The sequence below is a fragment of the Synchiropus splendidus genome, chromosome 7 (genome assembly GCF_027744825.2).
Source record: "Synchiropus splendidus isolate RoL2022-P1 chromosome 7, RoL_Sspl_1.0, whole genome shotgun sequence".
Classification (NCBI taxonomy): domain Eukaryota; kingdom Metazoa; phylum Chordata; class Actinopteri; order Syngnathiformes; family Callionymidae; genus Synchiropus; species Synchiropus splendidus.
Genome location: NC_071340.1, coordinates 10982057 through 10997008, shown reverse-complemented (window position 1 = coordinate 10997008; position 14952 = coordinate 10982057). Strand labels below are relative to the sequence as shown.

Sequence of the window (14952 nt, the reverse complement as noted above, 5' to 3'; positions counted from 1 at the left end):
AAAATCTGTGTTTGTACTGCTGGGAAACTTGTGGCTTTCACCCATGTACAAGAGAAACATACTGATGAATGTTGTTCAAATAATGATATATATGGAAAAATAAAAAAGCACAAGTAACTTTATGCAAGTACTTGTACACTACTCGTACTAGAAAAAAATGGTACTGGTGCATCTCTACATGAAATACATACAACAATCAAATATTTTTTGTCTTCTGTTTATTTTGGAAAAAAAAGGCGACATGTACACGTAGACTTATATGTTACGAGCAAATGCAAATAATAAATAATAAACAAGTGAACAGTGCTGCTTTTAAAAATAAATAACAGAACCAAATTCTTATTTGTGAACATATAAGCAGGTAAATATATCTTTAAGGAGACATTGATTTCTACATAAATGGTTACAGTTAGAGTTATCAATACCAGTGAACATTCTGATGTAAAATGACATTTGACAGCTTGTAAAGTAATTAAATTATTATCTTATGGTATAAACTTTTTGTCAACATTCATTATGAAGAGAAAATCAGAGCAGATATTTTTCTGCTCATGTTGATGTGTCTTGCACCTCTCTTCCTTGAATCATGTTGGTATGACATAAAGTCCTGAAAACAATGTGATGATGGCAACGTTTAAATCCCTTCACAGTCCTTCACACATACAATTTAACTCCCTTTAAAAGCATCTCCAAGACATACACATCAGGATTTGTAATTAGATTTTCAGGGCCTCTTTATGAACATTAATTGTGGGAGTGAAGAACAGCAATTATTTGAAACATTGGGACTGTCTTTGGAAATTACAGCTCTGGCTACCAGCAGCTGTTACACCAATCATCAGCACATGCAACTAGATTTTAAGTCTTTGGTCCATCTGCAAGAAATAGTTTTATATTTTGAAAATTCACTGAAACCTAAAATCTTGTAAAAAAATAAAATAAAATAAAATAACCCTTTGTAAAATGAAATCACTTAATGCATTTCTTTTATTCCGCTGAATAAAGTGAAGAAAACATTTAGTTTACTGCCTTTTTTATTAAAATCCTAATGTCCTTGTGATATCCTATGTAATTTACAGTTTTGAATGAATGCTGCCATACATACTTGCAGTGCAGGAGAGAAACGCTAATGTATTTATGGCAATTTGAGGCTAATTGCTCTTGATAGGAAAAAGTAACTCCTCGCCAATCCTGTCCTTAGTGAAGCAGCAAGTAAGGTTCAAAGACCGAGGGGTAGTTTGACCCGACAGCAGAAGTACATTGTGTGTTACAGTGCTTATGTGTTGATGGAAAGGTACTATGAGGCAAAGCACAAACCCAGTGACCCACTTTCAGTCTGCAACCTCACTAGACATGGATGATCTTTGGTCTGCCACTAAAGTCCACAGTCTCATGGACCCCGGCGAGCTGTAGGAGCCAGTCAATAGGCATGTGGTCGAGCCGGTTCATGCTGATGTGACAAAAATGGACCTTCGATCCTGCACAAGAGACAAGCGGTCACAGGTTGGAGTTGATGAAGAAGAGAAATGAGTTTCACCTGGCCCTGCAATGATGGCTCCACCCTGCTGATGCAGATCACCCTGGAAGTCAAAGGCAGGACTAGTCATGGCTCGCCATATGCTCTTCATCTGGCCCAGGAAGATGCCAGACTTCACATGAGGGCTTGTGTGGGCTGGCCAAACATGCAACAACACGATGTTCACTGCATGATGATGCTTTGGAGCAATATTGGAGGAGGGTGTGAATTCATTCAACATTGTACCTGACATGGTAAATTCCTCCTCTGTTTTCATCCCAAGTTTTCGATAAATGCACCTTTCAGGATCAACAAATATTTCGTAAGGACATCCTGTTAGGGAGGAAAAAGGCTGGAAGCAATATAGAGACCAGATGATTGAAATGATAAACCCACCAAAGACATAATCATCGCTGTTCATAAAATTCCTCTGGAATTTCCTGTGATAGGTTGCCGCAGCAAGTCCAGCCAACCTGTATTGTGTATCCTTCCTTGTCACATCTATCCTCTAAAAGTCCTCATTCACAGCATCCAAGTTTTGGACTAATCTAAAGACCAGGTGATAAGCTCATGCATCAAGATCAATAGAGAAAGAAAACAGAAATATTGCCGCCGTCATCACTATAAAAATCATCAATGATGTATTTTTTCCTTTGTTCACTATTTTTTAAACTAAACCAAAAACACGTACACAGTGAAATGTGTTGCATAAGCATGACCACAGCTGAATTTCGGAAAAATAGCAACCAAGGGGTGGGTGGGTGGTAAGGATGTGACAGGGTTTGAATCTTAGTACGTTTTCTATTGGGGGTCCCTTTCAATAAGAGGGTCTGCTAAGTGACAGGAATGGTGACAAAATCGTTGATCCGCCAGGCGAGACATCATGAAATACTGCACATATTCTCCTAAAGTAAGATATAATATTGAGTAAGCTTGCCTCTATATGATGATAAGCAGACTGTCCGATCAACACAAGCGTGACACCAGCTTCCTGTTGAATTGAAATTGATATTAAATTTTACACTGAACATGTGAGTTCTTAGGAAACATATAATCACAAAAAAATGAGATTTTACCTCCAAAACATCTCTTGGTATTTTGCTTAGATCGTCTACATATTCTTTACAGGTATAGCACAAGAAGCTCTGTGGACATAAACAGTTAAAATACATTCATAAAACAATCACTAAAAACTCAACAACCCTCGGCAAACGTCTCTGCATATTTCATTCATATGTTTAAACAGTTCTATAAGTTACAATATGTTGACGACGGTGATGAGTTCAAAGTCATGCACAAAGTCGACAATATCAAAAGGAAGTATCATTTAAAATCAAAATCTCGTAGTTTCCTCCTACCCGTAAAAATATTATGATTGATTTCCGGTTTTCGTACAATTTCTTGAAAGCCACCGAGGTTCCATGACGGTCGTAAATGAAACAATCGTCGACATCCTGGAGAGAAACATCGACGCGTGCTCCAAATTCCCGACTGTCTTTGAAGATCTGTCGAGTTATGGGAGCCTGAGCTTCAGCCATTTTCTTGCACACTACAGGCTATTTCGGGAGATTTGCGAGGGGACCGAGGCCACGCCCGGGTGTGCAGCTGCGGACGGAGCGCGCCCACGGGAGCCTCAGGGTACTCCCGAGCATTTTTATGTACAGAACTGTTCGAGGCACTCATGTACATCACATTTTTTTAACGAGTTTGATGAAAAGTGACATTCAAGCAAGATGAATGTAAAGTACAAACACCATGTCTTTGCCATTTTAAAGCGATAAAACCTGACGATGATTTCACAGGAAATTGTTTGCTCTGTGTTCGTTGAGTGGGGGAAAAAAACATAGTTGCTGGGGGAAAATAAAACCTTTTACATGGCTTATTTCGTGCCAGGTGCCTGGGGCTCTATGGGATGAGTGTCAGGTGTCATCCTGGACAGGTAGGTTGTCCCCAGCCCGAAAGAAGGATCACACTTGAGAAAAGCCACAAATGAAAATGTTTTTTTTTTCTATCTGCGAGAGAAAATGAGAGTGGAAACATACCGAGTTCCCACTAACCACCACTGCACCACACTGCCATGATTAAACAGTGATTCAGTTAAGTAAAATAAACAGCAGTAACAATATTGCATAAGTACCAAAAAAAAAAAAAAAAAGTGAAATTCAAGTCAAAACAATATATGAGAAGAGCATTTCATATCGGAGAATAAGTTGATACGTAGCAAATATTTATACATTTCATCAAATAATTCTTGACCGAACCTTATAGCAGTATTTCCTGTTCTGACTGTTTAAGCATTTTCAAGTTTTGTGTGGACATTGTTTGCCGTTCAAATAGCAATGGACACTGAAGCCCTGCCCTGAAAGTCAATGAATGCATGACCTGGGAACCCAGGGTTCAACTCGTTGAGCTACAACAATATTCATGTTTATTTTGCTTCCCACTTCTCTTTTGTCGGACACGTGGACACTATGTGGCTACAGTCACGAGATATGGACTAGTTATGGGTTGTTTATTTTCTACTGTTATAGTGGGTGAAATGATATAAAGTATGAGCGGGCTTTTAAAACACATTTTGATGCGATGTTCCTCGCTGTATATTACATATATGTTGCAGACCACGAATTACCAGAGCATTGTTAAAAGCGTGGAATTAGAAACATGAAAAAAAAAAACATTATCCACTTTAATACTTCTTAAAGTCGTGACAACACCGTCACCGTCAACTTCTAGTGGAACGGACGAGAATCGCCTCGTCGGCTTCCGTCGTGATCCAGTTGACGGTGCGGAAGTGTTGTCCTCAGAAACAGCAGCTCCAGATTCAGGGCTGCCAGTGTGTGAGTGAAAACTCTTTGGCGCTACAGCAGGCTCTTTCTGTGTGTTCGTTCGCGAGCATTCTCAGCGTCCATCTCGGCCAGCACCACTGCAGTAGTATGAAAGCACCGTGGGCAGTCTGGAGAGCCGTGTCAACTGGTGAGACAACCAGCTAACTTAGCATCCAGTGATGGGTCGAGCTATACGTTTGTGTTGGCTAGAAAGCTCCTCGCTCAGTCACCTCTTTACTCTCGAAATATGCAATGCAACCACTAAATGTCTGAAATGTGTGTACGGTTTTATTCTATATCATGATAAAATGCGGCGCTGCTATATGTAGCAAACCACCTGCTCCATGTTTACATCCTTGCTGCCATTCACTCTTTCCTTTGTAATCCCCTAACATACATGAATACAAAGCAGCACATGTAGCCATGTAAGTGCATTCAAACTGCTCAGTCGTGGTCGTTAATCACTAGTTTTGTTCTCAGCTGTAAACTGTAGTCAATAGTAAACTGTTATACTATTATAACCTGTATTCGTAATCATTACAGTTTCCTGTCTGTCCAATCTCAGCTGCATATTTGTAGTGTGATGAGTCCCAAAAAGGATATTTTATAAATATTCATCATTTGCTTTGTGCAATTTTCTTTTCAAATCACAGGCCATTTAAAGGTGTTTTTGGCCTGCTCAAATTTAAGTAAATGGCTTTCCAAGTTTCAGGCTAGTTTACAATTTTGCACCCAGTAGTCCGTCCATTAATTTCACAACATTATCACTTTTGACAATATCATTATGTTTATCTCTGCAGTCTGTAATTTATATATCATCTCTGTATTGAAAGTTAAAAAAAAATAGAGTCATTAAAACTTCAAACGGCTTTCTTTATATTTGTCAGTTGTAGTGGTTAAGCATTTATGTCTCTGGAATTTCTTTTGTACCCGTTTCAAGTAATTTTATAAGCTGTTTTACTGAACTGATCCAATTCTGAGTGGATTCAGAGTAGTATCTTATAAAGTAAAGACATGAAGTCTAATAATTCATTAGCATGTTACAGATAAGATAGTAACTGACACATTAAGATTTCAGTTACATTTGAGTTAAAAGTTGGAATACAAAGACTTTACAGCATAAGCTAGGTCCTTTGTCGACAAGGCTTTGTGATCTTAGCGATGTCAACACTGAACCAGAGGCGAATCCAATGAAGGTTACACACTGTTATAGAGTGTGATTGCTGCTGCAACAATTGAGTTCTGGCCTAAGGTCTAAGTGGAAAGGATGAGGGGTGTTGGATATGATGGACTCACTTGTGTCCTACACTTTGTCCACTCGTTCCTATTTCCTTCAGACTTTATTCATTATTTTATATGCCTTTGAAATATAATTTTCATCAGCAACACTGTGGTCACCATAGACACATTCTGTTTAAAAGTAGTTTGCTTCTGTCTTTCAGAGTTTCCTTGAATCATCTATATGGGCCATCTTCTTTCGAAAAATGGTTACCGCCTGAAGAAGAGGACTTGCAAACTAAATCACAGAAAAAAGAAGAAGAGGAACTGTTTCCTGCAGGGCCCTTGCATGCTGTGCTTCATTGTCCACAGCAACAGCAGCGGACTTGACGACGACAGCGACCACTTCGAGACCAGCGTCAACGGCAGTGCGGGCCGCCACAACAGTGTCACTGGAATCAGTGTACCTGGTGTTGGTATCGGGGCAGCAGCTGCATCAAAGCTCGCTGAGCGTTACGCAACTCTTGCGTCTCCAGACGACTGCTCCAAATTCTTGTTGAATTCACGAGAATTAGCAATCTGGGAAAGCCAGGGGCGGAGCCTGTTGTCAACAGTACCTGCAAAATTAATCCCGCCACCAGGTTTATTTCGGACTGCTGGGGTGTCAGTGACTCTCCCCTTACCTGTGCCAAGCTGCACCAGTGACTGCTCAGAGATGGTGAGTGTTGATCAGTGTGTGTGGTGTTGTGCAGGGAAATGTCCGTCGAGTGTCAACAATGTGAATGTGACTTATATTTATCCATTTGTGTAACCAAGAGACAATGTTCCCAAATCATTTAGTAGCATCACTGTCATGAAAGATTTGCAAGTCATTCACTGTCACACTCCCTCTGTTTTAACCCGTATACAGGGAGTAGTAGTTCGTGAGTGGTGTTTCATGGTGGCCCCAGTTTCAGTGTTCTGGTCTTTCAATCCCCTTCTTTAATTAGAAGTATGTTAGACAAATGAAGTATGTTATTTGATGTGTTGTTTTAGAATGTATTTCTAAATATATTACAATTAGAAAATCTCTAGCATTTGTGTGTCTGTTCAGGTGTGCAAGAGGAAGTGTTCGGAGGTTCAGAGGTGCACCCCCTGCAAGCAGCCACGCTGTGCCTTTGCAACCCCGGACGGAGGTTTGGAAAACGGAAGCGTGGTGGGTGGCGGAGGAGAGGCTTCTTCCCAGGCTGAAACTAGCCACTGCCACCTCCCCGCCTGTCCTCTTCCCGGTTCCTCCTCCTCTTCCTCTTCATCCTCCTCTTCTTCCACACCAGCTGCCGGCTGTTGTGGACCCGATCTTCAAGCCGATTCAGCTCATACTTCAGACTCATCATCACCCTGCAGCTTTCATTACCATGATGATGGCCTGGCCAAAGATTGCGATGCCGCAGACCACTTGGGTATCAACCATCTGCCTTCCTCCATCCTTCTAAAGGTTAGCAGACTTTCAAATCCACAGTTTGCTTTTGCCAAATTATTCATTACTTTTCTCTTTGTAGGTGCTCTCACACTTGACAGTGAAGGAGCGCTGCTTGTGTGCCTCCCTGGTCTGTAAATACTGGAGGGATCTCTGCTTGGACTTTCAGTTCTGGAAGCAAATCGACCTGAGTGGCCTACAACAAGTAAGCAGTCAGAGTTGTGCTTTGAAATGTCTCACTGTTTAAATGACCTCTTTTTGCCAACATTTACCCAACTTCCCATTGCAGATCACTGATGAACTTCTTGTGAAAATCGCCTCTCGGAGACAGAATGTGCTGGAGATAAACATCTCAGATTGCCGTGGGGTCCATGACCATGGTGTTTCTGCTCTGGCCTCGCAATATCCAGGCCTGCAGAAGTACACAGCCTATCGCTGCAAGCAGCTTGGAGACATATCAATTTCCGCTTTGGCCAAACATTGCCCTCTACTGGTGAAAGTGCATGTTGGCAACCAGGACAAGTTGACAGATGGAGCGCTGAAAAAGGTTGTGTATTCACACTATTCTTTTAAGTTAGATACTTACTGACAGTTGCTTACAAATGTGAACATGACAATGTTCATTGGAAATGTATCATTTAGGATTGTTAATTAAAGTTGTCTTTACCATCCCAGTCACATGAATAACTAGTTTGTAGGCAACTTAAATCCTGTGGGGGAAACTAATTTCTCTACAACACCTGGTTTAGTTCTTAAGCAGCAGAGCTGCCATGAAATCCCATAGCGAGTCAGTTATTGATCGACTTATTGTGGTGGAAAATAGCATTTTCCAAATCAGTTCTGAACACATTCACTTTCATTTGACTTCAATATCAACAGTGTAAAAAAATATTAAATTTAGTTTTATTAATTTATTAATTTAGTTTTCCAATTTTTTCATGTAAACATTAAACAAAGAAAATATTTTATTGTTTTGTGTCTGTGCAGGCACTCCTTTTGAAACACAAATATTTTCCATGATTTTTATTTGTGATCGGGATTTGACACCATTGTGTCTTTAATGGTGTCAGAAAACCTCTTTCTTCCACTGTGTATTTCCCCACTGTAGGCCTAAATATTTTTTTTATAAATTTTTAAAGCTGAAACAAAATGTGGATTTGGTTTGTGGAGACATCTTGGGAACATAAGAGTGCTCCAACAAACTGACTCTTGCCTTTGGTTTCAGCTCGGGGAGCATTGCAGTGAACTGAAGGATCTCCACTTAGGTCAGTGCTACGGTGTCAGTGACATCGGCATTGTGGCGTTGGCCCGAGGATGTCCAAAACTTCAAAGACTCTACTTGCAGGAAAATAAACTCGTAAGTTGGAGTCTTTACTGTCATCTCAGATGCTGTTTGTGTTGCTTTCCATGAATATTTATTCATCCAGCGATTGCTAATTGTTTTTCTAACTGGGGCCCTTAAGCAAACTTTAAAACAGATTGTCCGATTGATATTCATTCTGACAGTGATTAAATTTTCAAGATGATTATTGTTATAAAATAATGTGAACTTGATGTATAATTAATGGAAAATGCTTTGGTGTTGAGTTGGTGTGCTGAAAATAAGACTTCAGGGTTCCTCGAAGGGGCTCTGGGCTCCCCTCAGCGTAGGGGCAGTCTCTACGTGAGGGCGGTTCTTTTCATAAAGTTTGAGGAAGCAAATAACTGTTTTCTGGGTGGGATTTTTGACGGCTGAATCTTTCGTCTTGAAGCTTGGAGCTTACACAGATATTTAAGTAACTGCGATCTTGCAGGTCGACTTTTTGCTCCGTCTGAGGTTTTTGAATATTTTAAATTCCAAACTATCAACAAACTCCTGTAGCGACTGTCTTCGAAATTTGTCTAAAGCTGACAAATTGAAAAATTCTGTTTCATTGCTCTTCTGCCCCGGGCCACAATCAGCCCAAGGCAAAAGCTAACCTGCGGCTGAAGGTGTGCTCTGAACGCAGAGGTGACTTGTGCGTATCTCCCCAGCACTTCCTCAGACATCAACCCTGCATTTGTTATTGACGCTCATCCACTATTTATTTGGGGGTCTGTCTCGCTGCTACCTTTCAGAGCTTGTTTCCGACCACTGAAGTGTTTTCCCACCAGTCTTCCTTTCATATACTCCTCTCTCTTCTCTCGAAAAGCCTTGAGAATCGCAGGTCTCTCACCTGCCTTTTATTTGCCTTTCAGTGCTACACAGAAGTCGCATGTCTTGAGTCAGCTCGCAATTGATTTAAAAACTTTGGTAATGACCATTAGTCACCTTTCTTTTAGCTGTTCATTTCAATTAATGCCAAAATACAACCTGCTGTGGAAGCACTTTTGTGCTTTCATTTCCTCTCTGATGAAAACGCTTTATCTGCTCTCCAGTCTTGTTAAAATCAAATACTGTGCACTTAATTTCCCTACTGCCTGATGAAGAGATTCTCCATTGCTTTATTAAGGCAAACACACATTAAACCTGGGCACATATATTAACCATTTTAATTAATCCAAAATGTGGAAAATGTATTGAGGAATTACAGATGACCTTTTGTAGATTGCCACCTGCCCTCAATTTAGGTGTAATTACTGCTCAGCATGTTCGGTCAGCACTTCCTCTCTGAGCTGTACACATGTGAGTGTGTGTGTGTGAAGCCTCCACTCATGATCTGACAGCAGTCTGGATTTTACTGGCAGAGAAACGAGGGCGACACCCCAGCAGCCCAGTCAAGAATAAACAGCGCATGATATTGATGTTTGCCGATTAAATTAGGTGCTTTACAGTAAAGGGGAAGAGAAGCGATGGTTGTCACCTGTCAAGGAGCAGCTTGGTGATGGATAGAAAATATTATTTTTATTTCATGACCACTTTACAAAAGCGCCCGTGTATGCACAGACTCATGCACACACACTCAGACTGCACACTCAGTTGAAACGTTCTTATTTACTCTGATTTATGTCAAAGTTGTACAATTGATTAATGTAAATTAAATGCTGTAGTTGTCAGACTCTGTTTGGTGGAATGTATTTGTCTTTATAAATCATAAACAAAACGTAAGGTTTCAAATGAAGAGGTGCAGCACTTTTCTTTGGTTGGACATTAATTTGGACTTTTAGTTGCTCAATGTAATAAATTTGATAAAATAAAGTGATAGGCAACAATGTAACAACAAAATATGGCATTATAAAAAGACAATGGTTTCTCATTTTGGCCATGAGTCACACTACCAGTCAGTGACACTTCCGTTGCTTGAGCATCTGTAGCACGGAAACTCGTCCAAGTAAAGACTATTACATTATTCCTGTTATTTGTATCAGTGTTTTGTTCACTACATTAGTTTCACATTGTTTTGAAATTAATGTTCATCGATGGCGGTGAGTGGTTTTGTTACTGGGTTTTCACAGTGTGTCATTAAAATTAGAAGTCGCCATGTTGGAAGCACTCGGCTGGTAAACAAAGCATATGCACTGAATGAGTTCCTGCATTACCGGACAGAAAATAGGTAATTATCGCCGCTTCTTTGCTTGTAGCTATTGGTCAGTGATTGAATAACACAGGGCATGTGGAATTAAATGTGACAAATACTTAGAAGTATACATTTTTAACCAAGCTAAGCATGATGATTCAGCAGTGCCTGAGGTGCAGAACATCACAGCTGTCTCTTAAAAAGTCTCTTGTTTTGTCACTTTGGAGGCTTCTTTTCCTTTTTAACAGGTTCTAGAGTGGCTTTTTGCTTTTTAGGCCGTTTAATGATCCAAATCTAAGGATCTCCAGCACAAATAGAACACAACCTTTGCAAATATTGCATCCTTTTCATTGACCGAAAGCCTTCCTTTTTGCATTTCCTGTGTTTCCGTGCTTTAGGACATTTCTTCACTGCACTGTTAATGTTCATCCAGCCCTGTGTTCACCCCCGAATGCCTCCAACATGGTCGCTCATCTGTGTTGCTATCCAAATCGTGACGTCAGGGAAACACCTTTATCCTGCTTTAGTTGCATTGACGAACGTGACTGTGAAGTGTTTGTTATGAGTGAATTTACTGTTGCGATAGACAAGCACAGAGAGACAAAAATAATCTCAGACTCTGATCCGATTTAATGTGCCAAATCGGTTTGATCCTATAAATGCTGCACTTTTCTCACATTAATATTGTGAAATACAAATGACCGCATGTGATGCCATGGAAGTGCCGATCTTTAGAATGTAATATGCTGGCATTGTGACTTTTATTTAAAACTTCTGTTTTCAAAAGTAGGAAACAGCATGCATTCTGAGCGACCTGCATATGCCTTTCCTCAATCTCCTCCTCCATTGATCTTTAGAAGTGCCTCCACATCGATCCGTGTCCCCTAAAAAGCTCCTGTGTATGGGAGTGTTGGTGGCTGATTGGTCTTTGCCCGAAGAGTGATCAGGTGCATTAATGAGCACTGACTTAGACAGCTCGCTGCGCTCAGACTCTGTCAATATGTTCCATCGGCCACATGCCTGAGTACAAAACAATTGAAAAAAAAGAGTAGGAAAACAAACAAGAAAAGAAAAAAACCTGTTTTTTAAATGTTAGCCTCACAAAGCATGGCTCCTGAGCGATAGCGCTCGCCAGTTTTCTTTTCATCATGAGTCACGTCTGAGCTGCATTAGACATTCCTCCCACTCTCTATCAATAACAAAGTTCAAATGACTTTTTCTAAAGTCGACTTTTGGGTCCAAATGGGGACATACAAGGTTTTTGTATCGCAAAAGAGACAGCAGACTTAAAACCCCTGTGACAGTAAGGCAGTTAGAGAAGCAAGACAAATTTTCTAGTTTTGAAGAATGTTGTAGTTGCATTTATATCGTGGTTGTTCCCCTTGCAGTGACATAAATGCAAAGATGTTTCTTATGTGTCTCTTTTTACAATCACTGAAGCAGAATTTTACTTCATATCTGAACACTGCAGGAACATATTCAAGTTTTGCCTCCGTGTTGGTTATAGCAACAATTTAAGATGAACTTAAATCATACATCCCACATGACTGATGCTCTTATTTTTTTCGTTAAAAAATTGTTTTATGTCTACACCACTTGAAGATTGGATTCATCTGCTTTTTGACAGCTATTTTTTATAAAATGCTTCATAGTGCTGTTGCATATAAGAGTGATTGTTGCATTGCTTAAATCTGATACCCACATTGAGATCTCATTCTAGTGACTGCAACCTGGTTAAATGTCCTGTTTTTTAGAGTAGGGATTGCTGTGGTTGACTTGGGATATTTAGTCATCAAGTTCCATTTGAATCGCTTGGACCATGTTGAGAGGTATTTATAAAAATGAGCTACATTCCTTTACTGTAATGGGAACCTGGTCAAATGTTGCCGCTGACACCTCCATGTCAATGTTTTCTGGAGAAAAAATAAAAGTTGCTTTAAACTAAATCCTGTTATAAAACGCTGACATCTTTAACGTAAATGTCAGATTTTAATAGCATTACATCACAGAACCAATCTGACCTCACCGTGAAGACTGTTACATCCAAGGCTCGGTGCCAGTTCACTTTTAAATGCCAAGTACACTTCAAGGTTTTGGGAACTTCAGTTGTGTTGCTGTGTTAGTTCTCTCCCAGCAGAGGGCGCGACACGACCGACCAATAGCTGAACGGCACCGTCAGGTGATCGAGAGGGCAGCCAACTTCTTCCAACTTTTCCTGTAGACTAAACAAACTTGAGGATATTAGAAAATATTTAACTGACACATTTTTGATTCCATTAGATTTGAACCGACCTTTTGGGTGCTAGAAATATTATCCAATTTTTCTTTCGATTGAAGGTGGTTTTCTAGATCTGTTGTTTCCCAGCTCAGTTTATTCTCATACCTCAGCGAAGAATTTAAAACAATTAGGCTTAAAAAGCTGACGATGAATGCGAGGATGTTAATTCTTGACAAGAATTTGCCGGAAGATCGATCAGTTCCGGGAAAAGCCCTAAAAAATGTGACTGTGAGTCATGTTCCTCCTCCGTTCATCGCCAGCTCTGATGAGGAACTGCAGCTGGAGAGTAAAGCCGAGATCAAACCCACATTTATTTCTTTTTACTGCTTAAAACTTCTTTTTTATGTTCCTGGTGGGCGAGTGTGAACAGACGGCTAAAGCTGTCATGCATTATTGTTAAACTTTGACTGAAAGTCTTTTATTCTGGCACCACATCTTTGTTGATGATGTCAGCACACATGCTTTTCTCACATGTGAGTGATAGGACTTATGATGGCCTGGGATGTAAGCAAATAGAATATAGCGGCTCTCTGTTGACGTGAAATAATGTATTTCAAGTTCATATGGTTTAGCGCTGAAGCAAAGGCGGAAAATATTGCAAAATCCACACTTTTATTCGATTTTTTTATTATTTTATCTTATTTTGGTGGTATTTCTCTGATATTTTGTGGTATTGCTCTGGTGCCACCATTTCACTTGGCACTGTTGAGAGACTATAAGCCAGCCCATGCTGGTCATCCCTTTATGCTCTTGACAGACCTTGCAGTACTGTAGTCTCTTAATTATTGCTTTATATTTTTTGTTAGGCACTAATTTATAGGACCCGGTTTTGTATTGTTTTTTTTTTCCAGCAATCAAATTTGGCATACTAATAGAGTAGCTTTGCATCAAAATGCACATCATTTTAATGCGTAGTTATATCTAGTTTATGTTTACTTTAATAGTTTAATATTGCTGACTGGCGCAAAATCCTTGCCTTGAAAGAGTGACAGGGACTACAAAAATGACAGATGTGCTGTGCCCACGACTCCATTTTGGTTTCAACTGATCGAAAATATCAAACACAGAAGCGAGACGAGAAGAGCATTATTGACCTAATCGGACCAAGGACGTCATGAGATCTGTAGGCATATGGAATGTGTAGTTGCCGTATTTGTTATTTAAGTAAATTGCTTGGAAATGGATGAACACTGTTCTTTCACACATTTTGTCTTGCTAACATTGTGGACAACTCCGAACACGGAAGATCACAATAGAAACTGGAGTCATGCCAGAATATGGTATGTAGGTAGTTGCCCTTTGAATTTGAAGCTAAGGCTTTCATAACACATCTCCGTGGTTCGTGTCCAGATACATAAAGTGTAGTCCTTCATTGACTCAACCTCATAACACAAGAGACATGAGCTCGCATTCCCATCTTTCCTTTGATGCCCGTGTGTCTGCTTCAATTTTAGTGGTTTTTGGAAGACTTTGGTCATCTCTGCTTGCTTGAAACTCTCACACAAGTCTTTGTGTGTCATGATGTCAACATGTATTTGAGGTATTCTAGTCATTAGTACACTTCGAATCTCTTTTTAATTATACATGTTTCAAGCTCCTTCTAGTTGTAAAAATGACTTGGTCGGTTGGATTTGCCCCCCTGGCCGCCTGGTGCACCTTATCTTTGAAATGATAATGCAACATTTATATGGGGGCGTCTATAACTTAAGAGGCATCTCTGATTTTGAGCTGCTGCTGAAATATTTGTTCTGTTTGTAGAGCAAATCTTGATAGAGCTATTTTTGATCCACAAAGAATCTCTTCCATCCTATTATTAAGCACATTTAGAGAATACTGAAGAAACAGCTTTTACTCATGTTACTTCAAGAAATGGCTCACAACACTTGATATTTTACTGTCATTGATGCCAGGCTTTAGCAGTGAGACTCCTTGACTTAAGTGTTTGTTGTATTGTTTGGATCCGCCTTTGTGCCACGTTATCACTTTTCAGGCTTTTTTTTTCGTTCTTCCCCTTAATTCTGTCTTTTGATCATGAGTTTTCCTTGAGTTTTAAGAGGCTGGCGATAATATCATCTTTGAAATCGAGTGGCAGTAGCCAGGACCGATGGCTTTTCTTTGCTTGTATGCGTGCTGATGAAAAGTCGTCCTTGAGGGGTCGCGAGCGCAAGACAGAGCCCTCCCTT

The 14952-nt window shown here is 40.1% G+C and overlaps 2 protein-coding genes across 4 annotated transcripts in view; one reads left to right on the top strand and one right to left on the bottom strand.

Annotated features, from left to right (window-relative positions):
- Positions 1-207: 207 nt before the first annotated feature.
- Positions 208-3094, bottom strand: prxl2c (peroxiredoxin like 2C). Of its 2 annotated transcripts, XM_053870965.1 has the most exons (6): positions 2875-3094; positions 2593-2661; positions 2454-2507; positions 1763-1868; positions 1538-1672; positions 208-1478 (listed from the first exon to the last, which is right to left on the bottom strand). In XM_053870965.1, exons 1-6 carry the CDS (start codon positions 3052-3054, stop codon positions 1348-1350), a joined length of 675 nt encoding a protein of 224 aa, XP_053726940.1. In that variant the 5' UTR covers positions 3055-3094; the 3' UTR covers positions 208-1347. The 2 variants fall into 2 exon arrangements, with proteins under 2 accessions (XP_053726940.1, XP_053726939.1); XM_053870964.1 differs by having other exon boundaries at positions 1538-1868.
- Positions 3095-4294: 1200 nt separating this feature from the next.
- The window catches only part of fbxl17 (F-box and leucine-rich repeat protein 17), a 208267-nt gene continuing 197609 nt past the window's right edge, over positions 4295-14952 (top strand). For both annotated transcript variants that reach the window (XR_008415590.1, XM_053871447.1), the window contains exons 1-6: positions 4295-4489; positions 5784-6277; positions 6653-7033; positions 7098-7220; positions 7305-7562; positions 8241-8372. Coding sequence is in view for 1 of the 2 variants with exons in the window: in XM_053871447.1 (XP_053727422.1) it covers positions 5804-6277; positions 6653-7033; positions 7098-7220; positions 7305-7562; positions 8241-8372 (1368 nt within the window). In the remaining variant the exon portion in view is untranslated. The remainder of the gene's footprint in view (positions 4490-5783; positions 6278-6652; positions 7034-7097; positions 7221-7304; positions 7563-8240; positions 8373-14952) is intronic.

Bases quoted from the DNA above. Each gene is read 5' to 3' on its own strand.
- prxl2c (XM_053870964.1), bottom strand. From the start codon at position 3,054: ATGGCTGAAGCTCAGGCTCCCATAACTCGACAGATCTTCAAAGACAGT. The intron at 2,662-2,874 runs GTAGGAGGAAAC...TTATGTCCACAG, and splicing joins CAATCATAATATTTTTACGG to AGCTTCTTGTGCTATACCTG. The intron at 1,479-1,537 runs GTGAAACTCATT...TCTCTTGTGCAG, and splicing joins AGCCATCATTGCAGGGCCAG to GATCGAAGGTCCATTTTTGT.